This window comes from Notechis scutatus, chromosome 4, assembly GCF_049901735.1.
Source record: "Notechis scutatus isolate UNSWTSFEM ecotype Mainland chromosome 4, rNotScu1.2, whole genome shotgun sequence".
Taxonomy (NCBI): Eukaryota; Metazoa; Chordata; class Lepidosauria; order Squamata; family Elapidae; genus Notechis; species Notechis scutatus.
Window position 1 is genome coordinate 40,078,229 of NC_142012.1, and position 27,013 is coordinate 40,105,241.

At 38.5% G+C, this 27,013-nt stretch overlaps 1 protein-coding gene across 1 annotated transcript in view; it reads right to left on the reverse strand.

Annotated features, from left to right (window-relative positions):
* The window catches only part of SGCZ (sarcoglycan zeta), a 573,073-nt gene extending 546,314 nt beyond the window's left edge, over positions 1 to 26,759 (reverse strand). The window contains exon 1 of the mRNA XM_026667086.2: positions 26,091 to 26,759. Coding sequence (XP_026522871.2) covers positions 26,091 to 26,129 — 39 coding nt within the window. The 5' untranslated portion in view covers positions 26,130 to 26,759. The remainder of the gene's footprint in view (positions 1 to 26,090) is intronic.
* Between the last annotated feature and the right edge of the window lie 254 nt (positions 26,760 to 27,013).

A 27,013-nucleotide genomic window follows, 5' to 3' on the forward strand; every position in this document is an offset into this window, starting at 1 on the left:
AGTCTCTTCCAAAACATTATAGAAGAGATGAACATGCTTATGGTATCAAATGAGTGTTAGCACTCTCCCCAGTGGCTTCTAGGGGAACTTGTTGCTTTCGATGCTGTCCTGCAGGGCTGTACAAACTCCCAGCCACAAGCTGGATGCATCACATGCTAGCCATGCCCATGCCCAGTTTAGCGAAGGTGGAAGAAGTCCCAGTACATCACATGATGCCATTGTGACAACATGAGTTTGATACCCTTGCTATACTGCAAGATCTGACTCTTTCAAGAGCATGTGTGAGATAATGGCCATATAGAGAAGAAGCATGGCTTGTATCACAAAACTGCTTTCATTAATCTGACCTTGTGCCACTTCCCAAGTACAGGCCATTGGTTTCCCCCATTAAACCAATTAAAAAGAGGATCAGATGCATATTACCATGTATGGTGGAAATGTAGAAAAACCCAAGAGTTTTGGCATAGAATTCAGAGATAGCTAAAAGTGGAATATAAACCGGAATTTTTCTTACTTGGAATCATAACAGAAAAATACAAAAAAGAGATGATCTACTTAATAATACACGTGATCATCACAACAAGGTTAGCTTTTCCTCAAAAGTGGAAAGATAAAGAAATTCCCAATGAAGATGAAGTATTAAAAAAGATTTGGACTTGCGCTGAGATGGATAAATTAACTTTGGAAATAAAAGACAAAGTCAAAACAGAATACTACAAAGTATGGGATAAATTCTATCAATGGTGGGAAGAAAGGATCTAGAACAGGGGTGGGCAAACTTTTTGGCTCGGGGGCCGCATTGACTTTTAAAATTTGACAGACGGGCCGGGTCAGCACAAGATTTTTTGGGAATCGCTCCCTTTCCCCCTCTTCTCCTTCCCTCCCCTCGGAGGCCCCTGAGTCAGGAGTTGCTACCGCCGGCGCGGCTCCAGTCCCGCGTTGCCTCGGGAAGGAAAGGCAAAAAGGAAGAGCCGCGGCGGTGCTTTGCAACGGGAGCAGTGGCACCGGAGGCTCAGGCTCAGCGGCTCCTGGTTTTGCCTTTTCCTTCCGAAGGCAATGCGGGACTGGAGCCGCACGGAGCTGTGCCGGCGGTAGCAACTCCTGACAGCCCCAGCCGGACACCTGAGCGGAGCCCAGGCGAAACTGCCTGTTGCTGCTGCCGGAGCACCGCCGGGTCGCCTCCTCCAAGCAGCCCGCCCGCCCGCCTGGCTTCCCTCTGCCGCATGGCTCAGGGCCAGGCGCAAGCGCCTGCGAGTTAAAAGGAAGCCGAAAGTTGCTGGGAAGTTGCTCGGGTGCTGGGAGCAGGCTTTTAAAGTGCCGCCCGAGCAAAGTTTAAGCAGCCCGCCCGCCGCCGGGCGGAACCCTTCCTGCTCCTCGGCGGGAAGACGCCCAGCCTGCAAACTTTGCCTTTGCAAAGCCCTGAAGCCCGGGAAACCGAGCAACTTCCCAGCAACTTTCGGCTTCGTTTAACTCACGGGCGCCGCGCCTGGCGGAGGGGAAGCCCGGAGCCTCCTCCAAGCAGCCTGCCCGCCGCCGCCGGCTTCCCTTCGCTGCGCGCGCTCGGGGCCAGGCGCGAGCGCCCGCGAGTTAAAAGGAAGCCGAAAGTTGCTGGGAAGTTGCTCGGGTGCTGGGAGCAGGCTTTTAAAGTGCCGCCCGAGCAGGACCGCCGAGCCGGGAAACGGGGCACCAAGGCAGGGCAAGGCTCCACCAGCAGTGGCCTAGATTTAGGTGGCTCCAAGCAGCCTGCCCCGCCCGCTGGGTGGAACCCTTCCCGCCTCGGCGGGAAGACGCTCCAGCCTGCAAGCTTTGCCTTTGCAAAGTTTAAGCCTGGAAGCCCGGAAAAAAAAGGGGGATCGGCGGGACTCACCTTCGAGAGGTCGCACTCAAGGTGATTTCGAACTCCCAGCCGAGGCCTTTGCAAATTCTTTTCTTTCCTACCCCTAGATCGCTCCGCACTGTTTTGCAGCTTTGGGGGCCACGCGGCACAGGGCAATACGCCACGCCCAGCGATTTTTTTTCAGGGGCGGGCGGATTGGACAGACCAATGGCAGCGATTTTTTCAGGGACGGGCCGCATTGGACAGACCAACGGGCCGGATGTGGCCCGCGGGCCGTAGTTTGCCCACCCCTGATCTAGAACCAAAAGATAGGAGGGTGGGCAGAACGGATGAATAGAAATAGAAAATGTTGTATAAATGTATATATCTATATAAAACATGTACCTTATGCCATAACATGTATGACAAACAGGATTGTCAGGACAATGACACCACGTCTAATGTTTTTAACAATTTATTCAATAATTTTGTGGGGGGAAAAGAGAATCAGATGTAACAAAAATCTCCTTTTAACATACTTACTAGTAAATGACTAAGGCACATATATCTAACTTTTCCAGTCCATGACAATGTGATACAATTTACCTTTGCTACATGCTCACACACACACACACACACACACACACACACACGTTGAATTATATCATTACGGCATGTCCTGTGTATGGAGTTTTACATGACTCCTATTTCTTTACATGACTCCTATTTCGGCATTCTTTTTTTCCCCTATTTTTTTTGAGGGGGGGAGGAGAGTGATTTTGCTATCTGCAACATTGTGACAGTTTAAGGCAACACGAACTGTATATACAACTCTGAAAGATTCTGTATATTTCTTCCTTCAATACAATAATTGCTGGGATCTGGATAGTTAATCCACTACATACTGTTATCTTAAGTTCAATGATCCATGAGTTCAATTCCTGGTAGATGGCTCCTGGTAGATGATTCAAACCCCATAGAATAATATGGCTATGCACATCTTATGATTCCTAATATAGATTCTGTAAAAAAAATCTGATTATTCTGTATCTATGAAAACCTTGCTTTCTTGATTGAAAACTGCTGTACATCAACTCTGTCAACTTTCCCTCTTTCTCAGATAATATATTTACAACCTTCCATTATTTCTATGAATAACCATAAGCTGTAAACCTGTATTATTCTATTTTTTCTTATTATTAGACTACAAAAATGATGTGTGATTACTTTTTCTGAAATATTTTGGGTATATATCCAACTACTATCTAGGATAGTAGGATATATATCCAACTACTATCTAGGATGGCTTTAGCTTCAGCCTAACAATTCAGGACCTAAGTGGCAACACAGTGGAAGAAAAGGAGTAGGTATGAAAATCTGACTTTGAGCATCAGATGTACCTACTATCATTTGTTTACTTATGCATACAAATATTTGCCTATGGCCCACTCCAAAGACTCAAGGCAGTTCAAAATAGACCTTAAATATGAAAAAGAAAACAGGTATCTGTGCTAAATAAGTAGACTTTAATAAATTGATTACATATATTACAAAAATGATGTATGATTACTTTTTCTGAAATATTTTGGGTCTTTTTTCACTTCCTAATTTAATCTAATAAGTAAGTAAATCAAGTCTCTCAATTAAAGTAAACCAAGTCCCTCAACTAAATATCAACCAGATCTGACCGTGCTCTCTCAAGATCTTCCAAGTTTGATTAGGTGCTGATATCCATTGAGGGCCTGTAACATTGTCCATCAAATGTCTTTAAAATGAAAATGTATGGATTCTGCAGTCATTTTTTGTGATTATAACTGAGATAGTTGAACATGTAAATAAAATGGTTACTTTATTCATTTCAAATGTTCAATGGAAAAGTGAAAAGAATAAAGAAACGGTACTCCTATTGATTTTTTAGCATATTTCATTTGTATTCTGAAATGTGTGCTAGCAATTCATAACATTCATATTTTTATACTTTTCAAGCTGAGTTAAAGTGAACTGTATCCAAATAGAGATAATTTGTATAGTAGGATGACAGTTTCATGGTGGAACCATGCATTTTTATAAAAACGCAGTGCTCATTTACATATGGTTTTGATTCCGTTCTGTAATACAATGAGCTATACAAATTGGTGCTACTTCAACTATAAATGAAAGGCAGTGATGTGTATGTAGATTCCTGCAAATTAAACTGTAGTATCACTTTAATATGACACTGAAAATATTAAATTCCTCATATCAACTCTGCACTTAAAATCAGTTTCACATTTTGACTATTTTATAAATCTTTATTTTAAATCTCTATTTTAAATCTTTATTTTATTAAAAATTTAAATTACAGTAATAAATACTAATACAAAAAAAGACTAAAAATAAAATAAAAATAAAACAAATAAAAATAAAGTATATTAAAGAAGAAAAAAGAAATAAAACAAAGTGACTCTACCTTCATCACAAGTGTAAATAATTTTCGTAACATATCACCTAGTCTTGAAATACAACAAATAATCTCTTCTTCCCATATCCCATCTTTTATCTATAAATTAATCTATAAAGCCTTGTCATTTCAATACTGATGTCAGCAACAGTCCTTTAAGGGTTACCAGAGATAATATCATATACATTTTAACCTTGATGAAACAAACAACTTTGTATTCCTTTATTTTACTTTTAACAGTCTTGATATTTATTCCAATCAAATAATGCTGTGGAATTTGCTGTTGTTTTTTTCATTTCTTTTTTCTTACAAAACGCCTTTTTAAATACATCTAATATAGGAAAAAATATCCATATCACTCTCTTGGCTTGTCATTTGTATTTCCCTTTTAAGCATTAAAACGTCAGCCAGTTTCTTTTGTCTGTTCATGTAACATCTTTTTCCATCTTTCTTATAGCTTATAGCTTTTTAAGTCCATTTTGAAATCAGTCTCAAATTGTCAGGTATAACTCTTCCTCTTTCATAGCTTTTAAACATAGTCAATGTATAGAGGCAGACACTATTAAAATTTGAAACCATTGTTCGAAAATACCCTTTAGATATTAGCAAATATTTTGCTTCATTTTATATTGTTGAGCTTGAGTGTTCTCCTTCAATTATAATCTTTAGTTCTTTCTAGTTTCCCCTAATGACTACTTCTGAAGTCTTAACTTAGTATATTAATTTTGAAAGAATTCAAATCAAAAGTTTCTCAGAGGAAGCATTTTTATAATTAATTTTAAACTCTTATTGTTCATTTATCTTGAGCCTAAGTTCATTTGTAACTTTCTATAATCAAAGTTTTAACCACCCTTTTGCTCTTTATATCAAAATAGAATTTTACAGCTCCTAAACTCTTCTAAGGATTGAAGAAAATGTACCCAGTGTAGAATTTCTGGATGCTATTCCTTCCAAAATATACATATTTTTGTATGAGATATTTGAACATAGACATTTCAACATGGGTATAAATTATATGCATGCTTGTGCTAAAGGAGATTTAATTTTGACAAATTATATTTTTTCCCCTGGGAAAAAATCATGATAAATTTGTTTTATGAACCAACCATCCTAATTTATACTATCATGCATATCCAGCTACTATCTATGATGGCTTTAGCTTCAGCCTAACAATTCAGGACCTAAGTGGCAACACAGTGGAAGAAAAGGAGTAAATATGAAAATCTGACTTTGAGCATCAGATGTACCTACTATAATTTGTTTATTATGCATACAAATATTTGCCCACGGCCCACTCCAAAGACTCAAGGCAGTTCAAAATAACAATGGTGTACAATCAAACTCTCCTGAACCAACCTATTAAAACACCCAATACAAATGTTGTAAATGAAAACAACACATAACAAAAACACAACCCATAACTGCTTTAATTACCCCCCTAAAGTGAGAGCTGAGATAGGGAGCCCACTAAAACTCAGTGGATAAGCAAGTTATTTGGTGATCTGGAGGTTGTCACTGAGAAGGATCATCATCAGACCTTCACTGTCTTGATCTCCAAGAAGAGGGCACCCATGTTATAAATTAGCTTTCCTGATAGATGGTCCTGCTGAAATAGCTCCCCTAAGGATATTCAGATGTTATCTTGCTCCATTGCTCTGTATCAGTAGAGGATTAGAACTCTTTATTGCTAATGGCACCACAAAAATCTATAAATGCATTGCATGATGTGAATTGAGAGATGTGCTGCAGCCAGGTTTGTTTTGTTTACTGTATTAGTACAGTAGTCCTCAATTTACAACCACATTTGTGACTAGAACTTTCACTACTAAGTGAGGTTGTTGTAAAGTGAGACATACCTGATTTTATTACCTTTTTTGCTCTGGTTGTTAAGCAAATCTGGCTTTCACCATTGACATTGGAAATCAACTGGGAAAGTTGCAAATGATCCCAAGATACTGCAACCATTGTAAATACATTCTTGTTGCCAGGTAGCCAAATTCTGATTATGTGGCCCATGGACACTCTGACAATCATAAGTGCAAGGATCTATTATAAGTAACTTTTTTTAGTATCATTGATCATTAAGATGGTCACTAAGCGAATGGCTGTAAATTGAGGATTGCCTGTCCAGCAGCAATACTCCATTCACTTACTTACTAGTGCTGATTTTTATTGGTGAGCCAGTTTGTGCAGTGGTTAAAGTTGGTCAATTTCTTTCAGTCCTAGGAAGGAGGAAAAAGCAAATCACTTCTGAAAAAGCTTGCTAAAAAAACTGACAGGACTTGTCCATGCGATTTCTGAGAATTGGATATGATTAAATGGAAGGGAAAAAAAGTGCTTATATGCCACACTAGTCTGCAAAGATTCAAAGAGGCTTACAAAACTCTTTCTGCTAAGAGGATTAAAAACAGTACATCAAAATAACAAAAGAATAACAAGATGAAAAACTTACATTAAAATAAGAATGAACTGCATGCTGAAGGAATAACAAATGTCGATACATAATCTGTGGGGGGGGGGGCTTCCCTCTTCACAACAATTCTGAATTCCAGCTCTTTGGAATGACTTTAACAAGAAACAAGCTAGTGCAATCTAGGGAACCACAATTTATAAGTCTCATCCCTGGATTGCTAAAGATGGTGTTCTCTTTAAAAAAAGCTATCTAAAGGGAGACCAGACTTTCAGGTTGTATTCAATGGACAGAAACCTAAGGAAGTAGCTGGTATCAAAGATATCCAGGTTCAAAATGATATAGGATTTTATGAGTGAGCACCAACACCTTGAACTGTATCAGGGAAATAACTGATCATCAGTGTAAGTTTTGAAACTGGGATGTTACATGAGAAAGCTTAGAATGCTTAGTAACATCCATTATCAGTCAGGCTCCTGCATTTTAGACCAGTTGAAATTCTTTTCACTTATTTTAAAAATTCCTATTCTTGTTTGCAAATTTTATTAATACACAGAGCTTTTGCAAGCAACTTTCCTGAAAGTGCATACTCGTTGAAAGAAGCTTTACAAGAAACAATATTTTAAATTAAATTTCCTAATATCATTTTTTTAAAAAACATATAAATAGGTTTTGCATAAACGGCAAGGCTCTTTCTATCAACTTTTTGGGGCATGCTTTCTTGTTTGAAACATATCTCTCATAAATAAAAAATGGTGTAACATTTGAGTAATTGTGTACAGATTTTGAAACAGACCACGGCTGCTTTGCCAGCTGTCGCACCCCCTGACCCCAAAACCAAACAAGCTGACACATGCCTAGAACACAGACCCAGACCCCAAACTCGAAGCCAGACTAAAACCCAGAATGCTACATCACAGCCACCCGCTCAGGATATCACATCAGAAAACTCAGGAAATTAAACCACAAGAACTCAAGAAGTTGCAACACAGCAAATGACCCAGGATATCACAGCACAAGACCAAGGATACCACAGCAATAAGTCTCACAAGGTCATCACACAACCCATTACCCAAGCTGTTACTACACAGGAGGCTAATGGAAAAGAGATCAAAATACAAAGGACCCAGGAGATTACAACACAGGACCCAGGATACCACAACAAAAGAACACACAAGCCCATCACACAACCCATTACCCAAGACGTTAAAACACTAGAGGCTAATGGAAAAAAGATCACTACAAAACAAACAACCCAGGAGATTACAGCACAAGATCCAGGATATCTCCACAACAAAACTCACAAGGCCATCACACAGCCCATTATACCAACATCAACTCCATCAACCAATCAAGAAGCAGCAGCGCAGCCAACCAGCCCAGCACACCAGCCCCCACCAACAGTATTTATAGAGAGACGGCAGCTCCGATCACACACTGCTTGCACTGGCATGAAGCCGAAAGCACCAGCCTGAGGATGGTGAGTGGGACCTCGCCGAAACGTCGCCAAGATACTCTTAATCTTACATGGGAAAAGACCCGAACACACCTAGACCTACATACCTGTACCCGTGAAAATCTACGAAAACATATATATGGTATTCAGCTTTGTTCTGGTATTTTCCCACATCATTATAGTTGTGCTTTTAAAGTTGTAGCAACGTTTTTGCAGAATCTCATCTGCCATCATCAGGCTTCTGTATTGTGTTCGTCTGTGAGTCATACTTTCACAGCTGTTTCTGTTTTAAATTTGGTGCTAGCCTATGCTGTGCTGGAATGGTTTTTTCTTCATCCTGATTGGTTGGGAGTCTTGGTCTGTGTTTATTGGTCTTGGAGTTTGCTGTGTTCTGTTTGATTGGTGTGTTTTGTAGCTTTTTTTGTCTTGATTGGCTGACAACATTGTGTTTCCTGTATTGGAGGCTTTTAGTGCAGCTTGGCTCCGAGTAAATGGACGGCTATCATTTATTAGGAAGCTAGGTTTCATCTGGGTGCCTGGTTGGAATGTGTTTGAGCTGGAGGTATCAGTGTTTGCCTGGCTTGTGGTGTGGAGATTTTTTTGTTTGTGAGTGCAGGCTTCCAAATAATTGACTATAGAAAACCTCAGCTACAGAATTATCAGAGAAGCCATAGAGATTGAAAAAAGACCTGAAAGCATGAATAGAAGAGATGATTCCACCAGACTGTCAATTATTATCTCATATATATATATCTATATCTATATCTATCTATCTATCTATCTATATCTATATCTATATCTATATCTATATCTATATCTATATCTATATCTATATCTATATATCTATATATCTATATATCTATATCTATATATCTATATATATATCTATATCTATCTATCTATCTATCTATCTATCTATCTATATATATATATATATATATATATATATATATATATATATATGTATGGCCTTTTTGTTAGGAGTATTTTCCCACGTCATTGACAATCATTGACATGTCAATTACAATTACGTCATTGACACGTCAATTACAATGACGTGGGAAAATACCCGAACAAAGCCGAAGGCTATACATGTAAGTACAAAACTTATAGAAATATATATATATATATATAGATAGATAGATATGATAGATATAGATATAGATAGATAGATATAGATATGATAGATAGATAGATAGATAGATAGATATAGATATAGATATAGATATAGATAGATAGATAGATAGATAGATAGATAGATAGATAGATAGATAGATAGATAGATAGATAGATATAGATATAGATATAGATATAGATATAGATATAGATATAGATATAGATATAGATATATCCAAACAGTAAGTGGATATAAGACAAATTTGTAATAGAGATGACTAAAATAATCAAAATTGTTGAAATTTGAAAAGAAAAATGAACTAAATCCATCTCCATTTCATTCTTTTGAGCAAATAGGTAGCCAGAAGAGGGTGAAAACAGGAACCAATCGGGCCTTGGCAGTTTACTAGGTGCTAAACCACAAGAAGGTAATGTGGCATGTTACCCATTATATAATTACAATGTAAGCATATAATGGTTAACTTTATATAATTATATGTATATAATAAAATTATATTTAATTATTTGTATAATAAAATAATTGTCTACAAACCAGATTACGTGAGATCTGTTGATGGCAACCCTGAAGGAAGACCATATCAACAAACAGACACCTCTTAAACCTAATGCCAGTTTTATTAGAATGGCTATAATAACAGAACCTTGTAAGTCTGGATATGCTTTCTTTCCTTCTTCTTTTAGCTTCATTAGTGGGGTGCCTGCTTTTAGAAAAATTCCATGTTTGCATGGCTTAAGCCCTATTTTTTTGTTTGATATCTTGGTAATGGATCTTCCCTCTCTCTTCAAGGCCATTCTCCTTACTTAGTCTCTACAGTTGTGCACAGGATTTTAGAATTGAAAAGTATAACAGAGTTGGAAGGCATCTTAGAGTTCTTCTAGCCCAACTCCCCGCTGAAGCAGGAAACCTTACGCCACTTCAGACAAATCGCTGTACAATTTCTTCTTAAAAACCTCCAGTTTTGGAGCACCCACAGCTTCTTGAGGCAAGTTGTTCCACTGATTAATTGTTCTGTCAGGAAATTTCATTTCCTTCATAAATACCTTCATTTATTCATTGATACCTGACAGATATCATTTACCCCAAGTATCATGGATTACTGTTTTAATTGCTAGGTGTTTAAAATATTTGCATACTCTCCAGTGTCACTTCAGTGAGATGGAAAGCTATATACATTATCTAAACAAAAAACCAAGAAGTCTTATATCATTGTCTCTTCATATGCAATATGCACAAAATACAGCCATGTCTACTCTGTTATGCTCAAGACTAGACACCTGGAAATGAACCTCTAGGAAGTCAATTAAAGAAGCAGAAAATGATACAATATATGAAAGTTCCACACTGAAAGGGGATTAGGCTAGCATTTGAGTTCCAGGCTAGTCTTAATGATCCATGAAAAGGCCATGAAATTTAGCTGAATCTCTTAAAGCTTTATATTCTAAGAGTTGTGGATGCTTGGGATAACCATTTCCTAATTGGGCCTTTGAATATACTGAAATTGCTTTTCTCCTCTCTTCCCTTTTTTATTTAAATCATTTAAATATCACAATTTCTGCAGAATGTGACATCTCTTGAGAATATGGCTATGGTATGGTATATATAAAAGGCCACGAATCAGTGCAACTTAGAAGGATTTTCTTTTTAAGCAGACCTTCAAATATTGAAACATTTTCAGCTCAAAAGCATATAGAATTGAAGTGCTTAGTCAGAGTAACTACAAATGCTTAATAATGAAATATTCTAATACTGTGGGCATTGTATTTATTTGCATTATCCTTTTATCCCATCCAACTTATATCCTGAAAGCAGGTTTTTCTAGGGAAAAAAGGAGGATTTATACACAGACATAGCTTATTCTGTAACCTTATGAAAAAACAAAGTATCCTGTATAGCTAATGTGTTTTCAATACTATAGAATTTTAAGCATTTCTGGTATAAGGCAGAGACTCTGACTTAAAACTGAATAACAGACAGATCTATATCTAAAGTTTGTTCATTGGTATAGTTTTACTCCTGCTGCCCCCAATCCTACCCTGTTATTCCAGGCTTTTGTTTTCTTTAGTTTACTCATCCTTACTCTGGTAAGTATACTCATTACATTGCTTATTCTGAAAGAGAAGGCTATGGTAGATCTATATATGTGTACATGTTTTTTTGCTCTTCATTGATACACAGTTACTTGTATTTTCACCAGCACCATTAACTATTCCTATCCACACCTTTCTAATTTTGCAAACCAGTCTTGCTTATATTATATCCACATAGAATCTTATAATTTTTTTCTTTTTCGTGATCTCATGAACTCGCTCCAACAAATGATCGTTGCCTCCTTCCTTGACCCATTTTCCTCTTTCATAAATGTGTTTTACAATTTCATTCTTATTGTTCTATTTTTATATACAAATCAAAATAATTTGTTTATACTTGTCTATCATTTTTGCATTCAATCCTTAATTAGTATCTGATTTTGACCCTATGTCTTTTTGTTTTATCATATGACTTTAGAACCCTATTCCTTGTATATTCAACTTTGTTCTCCTGACATCAATTCTCAGTCCCCTAAAATAGAAAACAGAAACACACTCTTAGCCCCCCTCTTTTTTAAAAATAATCATTTCTACAACAGTCCACATGCTACCCACCATCTTTGGGTCAATATTTTAATCTTAAATTTTCTCCTTTCACTTTTAATAAAATCCCTATCTACCAAATACCAAATGCATCTTTTTTTCTCTAGTTTTCACCATTTATTCACATTGTGCAATCATCTCTTTCCATTCTTTCTGTTAAATACAAATATATTGGTCTTTGATTCATTAATTTTTAAATGTATACTTCTTTGTACATCATACAATTCCTTCCAAGATTCACTGAAAATTAATTGAATTTTCAGTTAGCAACATGGCATCATCTCCATGCAAAAGCTCATGTTCATTCATGTTCCCAGTCAACACACTCTAATGCAATCACAAATATTCCTCATATATTTATTAATACATATTAATCAATCAAGGAAGAATTGCTTCCTCGCTAAATATTCCATACATTTATATGCACACATTTCTATATTTCTTAATGATCTACTGAAGACTACTGAAGTGCAATCTGGATTGCACACTTCTGTCCAGCATAAAAAATGCAGTGATCCTTTCCAGGTTTTGCTCATTATTACCTCTTATATTCAATCAGAGTTTATGATTCCTAGGCATACTTAACAAACTAACTTTCTGTATTCATTCTTGCTATTAATTTCCTCTTAAAGGTGAACAGCAATGGCTTTCTTTTAATCATCAGGCACAGATGCAACATCACACACAATCATCCATATGAATGGTGTATGAATTTAATTAATCATCATCATCATCATCAACAACATATCTAGCCATCCATAAACAAACTTCATTTGTTTTGTAATATTTCTGCAGTGACTCTTACAGCCTTACAATTTTTCAACTCTTTACAACCTTTTTCTACATCTCACACCCTTTACACTTTTTTTATTCAGTTTCCTTAACCACTAACATTTATCTCATTGCCTTCAATTCTACTCTTTAACATATCGCTATAATTTCAAGTGAAGGGATATAGTCACCAGTCACTTTGGGCACAGTATGCCATAAGTTTAACCAAAGTCCAGTTTTACCTCAGACATGCTCAAGCTATTCTGTACAAGCTAAGATCTCTCTCTAATCTGTAAATTATCTTTCAAAGCAACATACTGCTATCTGCATTCCATCACTTAGGAGCAATACACAGCAGACTAACCCATATTTGAGATCCATTTAAAAAAAGAATGTAATTCAGAAGAATAATGGAAGGCTGCACATTTCTGTATATATTTTCCATTTTCATTCCAAGTGATGGAGAAAAACTGGGGGGTAGGGTTAGTCCAAAGAGGAAGAACATTTGGTGAATTTGTTCTCACAGATGGGCTGTGATTTTTTTTCTGTGTGATTATCTTTTCTTTCTTTGAACAATAACTTCTTCAGTGATCTGCAGCTTTTGTATATAACCCATCCTCTTGTAAGTTGTCGGAAAACAACCAACAGAACTCCTTGCCTGGTGATTTTTTAGATCATGAGCCTTATGCAGTTATTCTGATTATAGAATGATAGGTAGGTACACAATAGAAAAACAACCACAAATATCCTCCGGCAGCTTTGCCACAATAAGTTCAAAGAATCAAGTACTTCAAAACCAAGTACTTCTGAAAAATCTACTTCAGAGTTTCATAAATATATATGTAGAATTATTTCTACATACATTTTAAAGAATTAAAAGAACCTTTAAAAAAAAAAAACCTGCCAAATCTTCATTCAGCCTAAAGAAATTCTAAAATTGTTTCTAAAACAGGAGAAACCTTTTTCACGTGAGAATAAAACTTTCAAGAAATTGGAAACAATTTTGAATCAGAATTCTAAAAATAAAAACTTTCCTTTTGGCTTCCTTTGTTCTCTGGAGAGAGCTGATGAAGTCTTTCTTTCCTCAAAATGTATTCATGTCTAACTCTCAGAATGAACTTGCATGGCTGGATCTTGAATCCTTCACTGGTTGACTATGAAGGTTGGCTCACTATGAGCAGAGATTTGCATCCAGATGAGTGTGGAGGGGATTTTGGTCTAATATTTGGGATTTAGGATCTGTTTCTTTTATCGGTATTATGCCATCTCTTGATCCAAAACAAGAAGAAAAATATCCCTGGTGTTACTTTATTCCTGTATGACCTTTAATTAGGAAGAGTTTGGAGATTAAATATGCAGGAGGTGAACTGCAAAGGTTAATTGTCTTTTATCCAACACTGATGATGACAAGTTTTGTGAAAATGACAAGAGTTGGGACGCATGCAAAAGGAGGACAAAAGAAAGAAGAGCTGTTTGTCTATCAAACTAGGCAGATAGTTGCAACCACACAACACTCTCCTGACTCCAAAGCCAGCTATGAATAAATGCTGCATGCATAGTGCTAAAAATATGTCAGTTGCTACTGAGTTGTATTCTGTATTATGGAATGACGAACAAGTTACTGAAATAAAACCACCTACTTATTTTTTCCAGCAAAAAAAAACAAAAAACACCCTCCTACATGGCACACCAAATCTCGACTTGGCTTGCTCAGTTCGACTGAAAGAACTAATTCTACATATACAGTATATACTTAATGATCTGAAACTGTGAAGTAGATTTTTCAGGAGTACTTGGTTTTGAAGTAGGTTTGGCAAGACTAAAGAAAAGTGCTGAATCAGCTTTTTGTAATTTCCTCATTTAACATTCCTTATGCCATATGCTGTACTTCTCAAATACCATCAATCTACTATGTGCCAGACGAGTGTTCAAAACTCTCCATCTGTAGCTAGTTTTGTAATATACTATTCTTAACTATGTAACCTTATTTCATCTGGATATTGAAAATTGGACCAAAAGTTACCCCAAAGTATTAAAACTTGTTAAATAACTTTTTTTTCTTTCATTTCAAGTGTTGATACAATGATTTCATTTTATTTTATTTTTTATTGGTGCTGATAAGAATGGAATGCTGGCCTCCTCTAATATGCATAGAAATCCAAGGCCCCAGAACTCTTTTTCGATGCCTTGTTAAAATCATGCTAGTCTTTTTCTCTGCAGTATTTCCAGTCAGAGCGGTTTCCAGATGTAGGGGCTGCATAGCTCTATCTGTTTCTATAAGGCTGCTAGCTTTGACCTGCTTTATCATACGAAGCAATGTTACCAGCAGTGGTTATTTTCTTAGATTTATCAAAGGAAGATGATTATTATTCTTGAAGTCCCTAGAGGCAGCAGTTGAGATGATAAGTGCATCATTCTTTATGAGCTCATATGGTTCTTATGTAGGTAACTGCCTTGAAATCAACCATTTATTCTACTTGAAGGCCAGGAGAACTTGGAAAACTACTTGTAAGCATCTGCAATGTGCCATTTAAGATGTCTATGTGGTTACCATCAAGGAAGAAATCTTATCAATTATAGTGCCCTGGACTTGCAATTTCAGAAGCATTATGATGGGCAATCTGTGAATAGCCTGTGACTTGAGAGTCCCAACCTCCCAAAACCATTTATGCATGTTCCAGAGTCTTAGAAATCACACATGCAGTTTGCACTTCTATCCCTTTTCATTGGGGGGAAAACAATGAGGGGAAATCCCAGTTTAGCTTTCATAATTCAAAATAGTCTTGACAGTGATTTTTCTGAGCCTTGGCTTAAAATAAACCCATAGAAAGCCTTGCCAACTCATTTTGATGATATCATTGTGCCCAAAGCAGCCCACCCAGTGAAAAGCTCATTCCATTGTATTTCTGACTGAAAACAAGTTTTTTTAAGTTGGCCAGTTTTTTCAATGCTACCATGCTGTAATACAATATTTTACATTAGTTTAGGCATCATATATGACACTTCACATATTTTGATAATATAATATTTTTGAAAGGCAAGACATAAATCCAGGGGTGGGATTCAAATTTTTTAACAACTGGTTCTGTGGGCGTGGCTTAGTTGGTGGGTGTTGCTTGGTGGTCATGTGACTGGGTGGACGTGGCTTGGTGGTCATGTGGCTGGGTGTGGCCAACTCAATATCACTCACATCTAGGCATGCATCTCCTTGCCTGGCCTCTCGTGACTGTGGGGACGCTGCAACAGTCGTAAGTGTGAAAAATAGTCATGTCACTTTTTTCAGTGCCATTGTAACTTTGAATGGTCACTCCACACAAGCAAAGTACCAGCAAAGGAGTAAAAAAAAACTCCAGAGAAGTTCCAGAGACAGGAAGTCTAGTCCTGCCGAGAATGTAATAAGGGTTAACAGAGAGGCAGTTTCTGTAAGCAACACCAGAATGTTTCCTTCCTGCCTTCCTTACAGGATTAGGCCTGTAATTTCTTCTAACAACCGGTTCTCCGAACTGCTTAGAATGTTAACAACCAGTTCTAGCGAATAGGTGCGAATTGGTAGAACCCCACCCCTGCATAAATCTGAATGTATCAATAATATAATAAGCAACAAGAAAATAGTTACTAAGTGTGTACATAGTTCATAAAAGGCTATGAAGTTTTGTGTCTTTGTGTTTTTAATCTATTTGCATGACCTATTAACACAGAGATAGGTGGAATTCAATAAGGTGCTCTGCATGCCATAAATTTCTAAACTTCTAAGAAATATTTAAATGATTATGAATGGGAAAAAGCGGAAATCAAGCTATTCCAAGCATCAAATGTTTTAAAGAAAATATTATAAATCTATAGCAATATATTTAGTATTTGTACGTGTAGCAGCAATTAAATTAACATAGTTAAAATATGAAAGCTTATTTGGTGTCTCTTTTAGAATCAAATCATTATGTGTCCCCCATCTATTTCAAACTATAGAATTATTTTATGCAAGTATATTTCCATGTGTACAAATATGTTCAGGATTATACAAATTTATTATGCCCTGATGTTTTACATCCTCTTGAAAAAAGTACTATCATAATATACATATCAACCAACCAAAGTTGAGCATATCTCAATAATCCCATAAATTTTAGAAACAAAATTGTGTACTACTGTACTGTAAGGAGTAAAATCTTCTAATCAAATGTCCACTTCATTGAATTTGTTACTGAATTTATCTCCATGCGGATGGGGGGAGGGGCAAATGGTAGGTTTTTGAGATTTTCGTTTATTTGATAGAAATTGGTATATCATGATACTCAACATTAAAACAAATGTGAATTCCTGCTAATGATTCCAAGTTGGCATATCACAATGATACCAAAATTAGGATACATGGGTAATGATATCATTACACAGATTCCACTATTACGATAATATATATCCCCTTTATAGATTTGAGACACACATATGCTCAAGTTGTGTTCCAAATTCTGTTATTCTCTGGGAACTGGGATATGATATCACAGGTTTAGTTAAGCACTATTAAGTTTTGGTTGCAAATATATGTTATTTTTTAAAAAAACAAGAAAGGATTGTTTCAGGAAATCTCAAATGAATCCTTCATAGATATGTAGTTTAAACAGGTAACTCAAAAGATTAGCCAAATTGACATTGATCCTGATTATTTATTCTGCAGGGGTATGCCAACATTTCATTATATCATTGAAAACTATGGAATAATTTATTACAGGAATTGGCTAAAGCCAAAGCATTGTGTTCACCTGTAACTTTTGAAATTAACTACAGATATATTTTTCAACTCCATAAATATTTGATATTTAAGCAAATACTGTACAGAATAGTCTTTTCAAAAGTCAGACCAAATATGCTGTATGGAAGATTCTAAATACTTCCCATTTCTCAAAGATTATATCCTGGTAATGATCCTGAAATGGTAAATCATATTTTATTATATTATGGATTTTGTAAGAGACTTTGGCAGGAAGTACCTGACCTATTTTAAAATCCAAACCTGCAAGAGTACTTCTGTGTATATAAAATTTTTACTTGCAGATGAACATCCTAAGTTAACAGTAGCAACCGCCAGATTTTTAAAACTAGCTATAAAAACAAAACTTTTAGTAACAAACTAAATAATCTTACAAATTAAATAACCTGTGACCTGTTAGGTCACAGTTTCAGAGACGTTTCCTTACCTAAACAGAGAAACAGAGTGACCACAGGCAGGCAAAAAAAATATATCAGTGAAAGTAGGAATGACTTCCAAATTCCTGTCGGCTTGCCCAATGGAAAGCTGACTGTGAGCATCAGAAATTTCCCTTCCCTTCCCTTCCCCTCCCTTCCTTTCACTTTCCTTTCCTTCTCTTCCCATCAGGTGTGTAACTGACTGCTGCTGCTAGATGGCTGAAGGAGTGAGGAAGCATGTGGATGAGAGGTATGGTACAAGCGTAGGGGACTAAGCCGTTTCTCCATTCACTTTCTTCTTTTGCTAGTGAGAAAGTGGCAAGGAAGTTGGGAAGCTGTTAAAGAAAATGAGAATCTTTTGAATGTGACTGACAACGGCAGCACAGCAGCAGCACTGAAGCAGCAAAAAAATAACAATCCCAAATTTCATTTCCTTGGGCTGGCATTTTGTACGTTATCCCATTTGAGGTACCTTTGTTGACAATGTTTTGCTCTCTTAAGGCAACATTTTGCCCAACTGAAAGTTTCAAAGCATCAAATAGACATGGGACATTTAATAGTACATGGATGAATGAGTTGGGAATATGTCTATTATATAATACACTAAAAATTATTTGAACTGTGTTATTTATGCTAAATTCAGGTTATATTTGTAACTTGCTTTGAAGTCTTTCGGCCATAAATAAAATTGATTGATTGAATCACATATGTAAGTCACAACATGTAATGCTTTAATGATATCGTGAATATTTTGTCATTTGCAACCTTGAGTACTGAGTTGCAGCCTTGCTTAATCTTAACACCAGTGTGCTTTGAAACAAACCAACAGATCTGTGTGAATAAAAAGAGGTAGAGAAAGCCTGCCCAGTATGGCTTCTGGAATTCTTTCCAAGTGATTTACCATTAATGACCATAGGGAGAGGCCAGTTTGTTCTGTCCATTAAAAAAAGTGTTGTGTTCCTTCTATTCTTATGTCGCATCTCTGTGTGTGTATGTGTTTAATGGGAAACACAGGAAGTTTGCATTTGCTTTGCCCCAGGAAACCTGACCAGAGAGAATGGAAATTTTAATCAAACAATCAGCCATGTTCCAATCTGCTTTCACACTGCTATCTTGTAATGTCGCATTGTGGGACATTTTCTAAGCTGGTTTTTTTCCAGAGCCCAAATTGAATCTAGCTCAATTTTTTTTAGCTTGAGTTTTCTTTGCCAGGCTTCCCGCCCCCGCCCCAAACCTTGTTCTCTTCAGTTTGCAAAGTTTACCTAAATGGATAGACACCTTTACATGACTTATTTCCAATATCCAGTGAGGTTAAAAAAAAATAAAACTACACAATATCTATATCCTATATACACACAAACACACATTTTACACACATGCACACATAAATACATGCTTACCTACATGGTATGTATGAATTAGAGGTTCAAACTAAAAAAGAAAAGAAAAACAGAACCCTAAATCTGGATGGATATTTTTTCTCATTGCTCATTTCAGTTCTGATCTGCTTCATCACAAATCTGTATAAAGACTATCAAAGGGGGAGCATCTCCCCTTGTTTAGTTTCCAAGTTTGTCTCAACTGACCTTTCCAATGTGCCCAGAATTTTTGAAAATATTGCAGCACACAGCCAGAGAGGCACTCAGCAGTGAGCATTATTCATCCCTTCTCTTAGCTAAGTGCTTAATGAATCTCAAACTTTTAAATGGACTTGGGAAATGGGCTTAACGTAAGCTGTAAGCTTGCAAATAAAAATCTGGTTTGAGCCAATGTAGAGTCTTATTGCCAAACTACCTAGAAAATTAGATGGCAAGTCAGTTGCACTGTCTTTCTTTCCATCAGCTTCAAATAATAATTTAAAAGAGTTTTTCCCCTCACATTTCTTGGCCACACTATTCTCTATATGAGGAAAGGCAGCAGATACTTATTTGCAGGACACTAGGGGACTTGCCAGAATTTTTTCAATAGCAAATTTAAAAGTAATAATAACTAAAATAAAATTAGGAGAAAACCAAAGTATGGATTTTTGACTGAAGCTAAGTTTATGTCTAGTACATTTTGTAATTCTTGATATAAGACAACCCTCCTTAAGTATTCTTTACCCTTATTGGGTAAATCCTGATGAAGACGATGACTATAATAATAATGACTTCTAACAAATCTAATGCTTGTGACCCTTCCTTTAAGTGCAGATCCAGAGGAAACCAACTTTTTCACAGAAGGAACAAGTATTCTGGAAAAAAATGTTCATTAAAGCATTGAATATGGAACACAGATGTTCATATAGCGTGAGATCATTGATTGCAGGAAATGAAAAATGAAAGTGCTCTTTGAGAGATTCACAGTTGAGAGGAAAGCTAACTTTAGTTATTTCTCTTTTCATGTTGTGCATAAAATGAGGGTTTGATAAGCAAGTGCAATTTGCAACAACATACTTTCCATTTGCAAATGTCACCAGAAACACATTTATTATTAAGGGTTAATAAGTAAATTGTTCTCTTTCTGACCACAAACAGTAGGGCATAAGATAATTATTATCCAGTTTTCTAAAGTTTTTTTCTCCCACCCGACTCTATTCCTTAAATATATTAAGCACTCATTGGTTAGTTTAGGCTTTGATTTCAGAATGTTATTTTTAAAGGATTTTTAGTAAGGGTTGCTTATACTCTTCAGCAAATTTTAAGACTCTCTTGAGTATGCTGATGCATCCCTTTCATTTCCCTTGCGAGGTCCATCTTGATTTTGCTATTGAAGGGAGCAATAATCGTCAAAAAATCAATTCTATCCCATTGCTTCTTTTCTTAAAAGGAGAGACAGTAATATGCTTGCTCTCCTGCTTTCATTACACTTTTTGCTTCTCAGGGGAAGCAAAACCACCTCCAGGATCCCTCACTGCTTTTCCCTGGAATAGAAAATCAAAGAACAAAATTTGGAAGGGTGATGTATTTATCCCACCATGATGACCAATCCTCAGGAGAGGGAGAAGGTTAAAAAGCGGGCAGTCTGCCACTTTACAAATGCTTGCCCATTGTTACTAGGACAGAAAATAGGTTTGTGTTTGCAAAAGGGAGTGAGAGAGAATGCTTTCTTTTCCTTCTTTTTGCCTAGTTTTGCTTTGTTTTCAATTTATTCCATGATTTTACCAACTGTAGGCCCCTGGAATTATGGTTCCAATTTGAAAACAGGTAAGAAGCCATCTTTGAACCTGACTGCTGTAAGTCCCTCTCTGTCCTTACATACAGTATGCTATTTTGTTGCCACCTCTAGCAGAAATGCTGGGGGATATGTTGATATACCCAATGACACAGAGCATCTATACATATGGCCAGGTCTCAGAGTACATTTTTATTTATAGGCGCAGATTACATAGCTTGAGAACTGTTTGCTGCTAAACAGGCACAATTAATACATAAACAAATAAACATGATGACATTCTCTGTAGATGTACTTAGAGAGCCCTTGTTATTGACATTTTATAGCTCAGGTAGTTTTTCAAAACAAGGTACTTTGCATTTTTTGTGGCGAGACAGGTTTAAAGCATTTTTTTAAAATTAAAAAAGGTACTTTGGTACTACTCCGCTGAGTCGGCTCCATTTCAGTACAGATGCTGGAAGGAAACAATGTTTCAGCGGTACTCTTATTTGTAGATGACATCAAATCAATGAGAAGAGTCCCCAAAGGAATATCCTTTAATGGGAGAGAAAGTAGTTCAGTGGTATAGCACTGACTTTTCATAAAGATTTCAAATTCAATCTCTGGCATTTCCAGATAGAATACTGTTGCTCTGGAGAAAAGATACTGGATCTATGTCAATAAAACTGGGCCAAATGTAGCAATTGGATCAATTGAGCACGTCTGCTTCACCTTTTGTCAGAGTGGGGAAACAGCAGGGCTAATGAAATTTCATGCAAATGAACGTCCAAGTGAGGCACAATGGAGTAATGTTACCAATAATATGGTAATGTTGAGTAATGATAATAAAGTAGATAATATTGATGAAGGCACCACTAACAGGGCGAACTTTAAGAAAGGGAGGAGAAAATCACCCTCCTACTGAAAAAGGTGACAGCTATATAGAGGCAATGAAAAAGTCAGTTTCCATATTAGCACTAATGAAGAAAGAGGCTTAAAATAAGATGCCCCGCTATATAATTCCATTTGAGAACACCCTGGTTTATTTGCATTTGGAAGTTGAAGTGCCTTTCATAACAGACAAAAGATTATTTAGATAGTACTGGTGGTGAGAGGAAGTAAAATATAGATCTATAAAACAATTATATGGCTAAATTAAAAGGTGGCTAAAGAGATTATGTTCTTCTACTCCCATATCACTGGAGTGGGATGTGTCACTGAATTAAACTGTTGATTCAGAAGAGATAGAAAAAAATTATCTGTAGAGTACAGTTGGAGGATTTGCTCCTCCAACCTATGTTGAAGATGATGATGATGACTATTGGCTGGAATAGCTTTACAAGAAGATCAGGATAGACTTACTACCTATATATAGCATGTTTACCTGTGGTAATTAGGAGACAGAGCTCTGAAGACTAATCACCAAGTATTATCAGTTACAGGTGTCCATACAATAAATGTTACTCATTTACCTGTGGGCTTGGAGCCATCTAATTTACTTTGGATGTGATGGAACTTCTGTCTGATCTAGCACTATTCTTTATTATGTCTTTAAAAAATAGAGCCAATAAATGTGTATTACAAAAACTAACCCAGAGCCTCAAAGAAGTATAAAACTGTACATCATTTCTCTAATCCATGTGAAGAAATGAGAATTCTGCTCCAATCCAACATCATTTTTTCCTGCTTATAAGCATGTAAGACATAGGATACACTTCAATAGCAAAGTATGCTGTGCAATGCATCAATTTTTGTTTTAAAATTGGAAAGCATGGATCTAGTATATGGTTGGATTGAATCTATCAGGGCACCACAGAAATGTAATAAGTTTACTTGTAGTGGGCCACTGAATATCACAACGTCTTTATCAATTTGAATTTCCAGTTTTATCTTAAAAAAGTCAGAGCTGAACTTCTGCAGGCAAAGTTTGTTACTGCACCAGTTGCTCACATAATAAAGAAAAAGAATTCATACAAAACTAATGCTAGCATTTCCCTCATCTTACCAATCATATTTTCATCTCAGGTATTTTGATATCATTACTTGTTTCTGTAGACATTTCTTGTTGCTGTTGGCATTTTAACTATTTCTGTTTCTTTGAATTTTTCAGATTGTTTATATATGCGTCCTTTGTATATTTACTGTTTCGAAAGAAAAAATAACTAAAGAAAGAAATAAGAAACAATTTAAAAAGTTGCTAGTGAAAGGAAATATCACTGGGGGCATTAGGTTTACTTTCTCCAACTGAGAGCACCTTCCAGGTGTCTTGTTCCAGCCACACAGCTGAAACCTTACATACATTGTGGTGATTACTATTTAGATACCAAACAATCCCTTGACTGAATAATTTGGACAGTAACAGGGTTTAATAGTAAAATAATAGTAAAAAAGTTGATATCACTCTTGGAATGTTAACCCAGTAGTAGAAAGATAGCATATGCACATTTTGTCTTCTGTGGCTTGAACTAATTTCTTGCATTTTTAATCCAGCTTACAATATAGCCCTGACCATCTATTTGAAAATAATTTTCACTGCCTTTAGTGAAGCTCACGCCAATATAAGGAGATACAGAATTGCAGCCTTAAAGATTGGTTTCAGAGATGTGAAGAAAACTTACAAAATATGTGTTTTACCATGGTTAAATAAAGAAAAGTATCATAGATACACCACAGCATCCTCTATGGGTGATTGCTAGTATGCAGGAAACAGTTTCAAGGTACAAAAGTGTACTCATGATATACTAAAACAAAATCCTTGCATAATGTCCATCTCTGGAAAATGTACTTTGGGCAAGGACTCTCTGATCAAAAAGTAGCATGTCATTATTAAAAGCAGTTGGAAACCAACTGGTCCATTGTTCTAACCTGTACCAGTGTTATTTCCTTCTGGCCTTTGGACAGGCAGCAATTCTGTGGACACGCACAGAGCAGATCCCTCACATTAGTACAACAACATAAGCAGGATGATCCTGCCTGAAAGATGAAATGAAGATATCTTTAATTTCAAGATAAGTGCCAGATTTCCCCCCATTCTCCTCTTTTCTGCAAGGATAAAGTTCACCTTAGCAAATGCTGATGAAAGCACCCAAAGCAAAGAAGAACACCAGGAGTCCCTTTCATCCCAGCTGCTGATCTCAAGGTCGCCCACTAAAACATCTGCAATCCTGGCCTTAATTGCAGAGTTGCTCACCAGAAGATTAATGGGAACATCTCTCTGTTCACCTATGCTCTTTAGAAAAAGTGTCTGCTACATAGGGAAAGTGCCGGTGAGACATAGCCTACTTTGAGATTTCCATATAGGAATCTGTTCCACAATGAGGGTGGTATTTCCAGCTAAAAGCACCATCCTTACACTGAACTTTAAGCATCAAACTTCATGAGGAATCTGTCAAAAAAGAAAAATGGTCTCCCAAAAGCTGTCCTTTCCAGGGTGGGAATTCTGCACCCTTACTTTAAGAACCCATCCTCCAGATTTTAAAACAAAATATACCGAGTCTCTGTATTCAAGCAGGGGATGTACAATTTTTTAAATGATTACAGATATCATTGATACATGGTTTGAGGCTCCAGCAAACTGTTTGAGGTTGGCTACTGAAGACATGTGCACAGATCAGCCTACAAAAGTTGACGTGAGGACACCTTAATATTAAAACAAGGAAACATACCATTTGGGTATGATCCACTCAGACTTAAAATTCCAACTTAACTTTAGGGAAACAAAGAACGGGGGAAACAGAAAATGAAGAAATCAAGAAAGTAAGATGATTATTCTTTCACAAAGGTTTTAGAATCCTCAAGATGTCAGACCAAGCCATTTTCAACCATTTGTCTTGATAAAGATTATTTGAATCCCAGTGGAGCTCTGAGTCTTTTCCTCCCTTTTTACTTCCCTCCCCCTTCTGAGTTTTTACCCTTCTTATGTTTCTCATCTGACCCCTTATATTTATTTGCCTCCTCAACTTTCTGTTCATCTCCTGCTCCTTTTCTGACTCCCTTATCCTAACTCCCTTCCTCCTCCCCCACTGCCATTTCTGCAGCACGTTCCCTTGACTTCCCTTCTTGCTTGCTTCGCTCCTCAAACCCGCTCCGTTTGATGGAGGGAAGATGTTCTAAAATAAGGGAAGGCAGCAGCAGCTTCCCCCCGCGCATGCTCTAAGCTTTCCCCCCTTGCTCCTTAAGACGGAACCTAAAAGAAGGAAAAATCTGATGGGGACACTTTTAAAAAACGAAAAAGAAAAATCTTCACTCCGCGATCTCCGTTCAAAGTTTGACCTGCCCTTCCCTTGGTCCCGAACGGCATCGCGGCGTCTCGAGAAGATCCCAGGGCTTAAATGCCCGCTGGATCTTCTCAACGGCCTTGCGTGCGATCGCTTGGGAGGAAGAAAGACTGACTTTCGGAAGGAAGCGATCGGCGGAGGGCAACCCCGAGATCCACCCTTCGGGACGGGAAGAAACGACCCCGGTCGCCGCTTCATCCCCGGAAGAATGCCTTTTTCCCCCTGTGGAGAGATCCGAGGCGCTGCGCGGTTTTCAAACCGCCAGGCAAGGGGACAGCGAGCGGGAGGAGGGGAGTTCCGTCGCGAAGCGGGGGGGAGGGTGGAGCGGGGATAAAAAGCAGCCGCCTCGGAGTCCAACCCAGAGAGAGAAGCCACCTCGTCGCCCGTTCCGCAGTTCCCGCGTTCGGAGCCCGAGGCGCTGTCCGAAGTGCTGAGGGCGTTGAATTCCCGAGCCCCTTTAGGATCGCGCCTATTGCCCGCGCAGCCGGCGAGGAAAGAGGGGCGCCGGTATGGAGCCCGTCCCCCAGCGCTCTCTTGACGGTCTCTCCTTCCTCCCACCACCACCACCACCACCCCATCTTTCCCCCTCCCTCCCCCGCCTTCTCTTCCTCCTGCTTTCCCCGTTGGGGATCGGTGGCCTGAGCAGGCGCGCCTCCAGGCTCCGGCGCCTTCCCCGCCTTTATGCCCGCCGCCATCCCAATTCCCCCGCTCCAGAAAAGCGCCTCCAACTCCGTTGGGCCAAGAAACCAAAGGGGAACCGAACCGAGAGGAGGCAAAAGCCGACCAAGCGTGACCCAGCCGCCCGTTTCCCTGCCCGGCCCCGGAGCAAGAGCACGTACCTTGAGCTCTTCAATATCCAGATGGGGTGAGCGGTCCATAAACCGAAACTGAAGGACCCGGCGGCGAGAGGGCGAGCAAAGGCGGGAGGCGCGAGCAGAGCGGCGGCGGCGGCGGAAAACCCCCTCTCGAAGTTGTGCCAATTGCTCGCTGGGGGGGACCCGAATCTCGAATAATAATCACACATCTATTCTAGGCTCTCTGTTTCCAGCCCAAACTCCGCCGTCTCCTCTAAATCCCAGCTGCTCGGCTGGATTTCATTGCCCGGGAATCGCCTCCGTCGCTTCCACAGTCCCAGATATCGGCGGAGGTTGGCAGAGCAATCCTAGATCCCCTCCGGCAGCCCCTCGGTCCGTTCCTTTCCGTCCCCTCCCCCGCGCCTGCTTAGATCTCCCTTCCCGATTAAAAGCGACAGGTGATCTTTCCTGCCCACGAGCCGGGGATCCTGTCCTGGAGCGAGGCAAAGGGGCGGAGGGCAGGACTAGGCGAGCCAGCAGAAGGCGGCGAAAGCACGCCGGGCAGGCTCAGGGCGAGGGAAGCTTCAGCAAACGGCCAATCGCTGCCTCCGAAGGCAAAAGGCGGTGCAGCTCCCCGGTCTTCCCTGGACGGCATCAATGCAGCAAAACCGCCAGCCTCCGACCGTCTCCTCCTGCTGAAGAGCGCGAGCGTCTGGGCACCCCGGGCGCAAGGTGTCGGAGCCTCCTCCCCTGTCAGCTTAAGGCAGCGGCGGCGTCCCGGCCGGAGCGACACGGATCCAAGTCCTGCAGGGTCTCTTTTCGAGCCGAAGAAGGGATTCTGGATTGCTTTTTTTTTTTCCCCCTTTCCCTAGGATAAGCAGCCCAACCGCTGGAGCGGGAGGGAGGGAGAGAGAGAAACAGCGAAGGGGTGGGGGGGCGGAGGAGGAGGTGAAGGAAGAGGAGAAGAA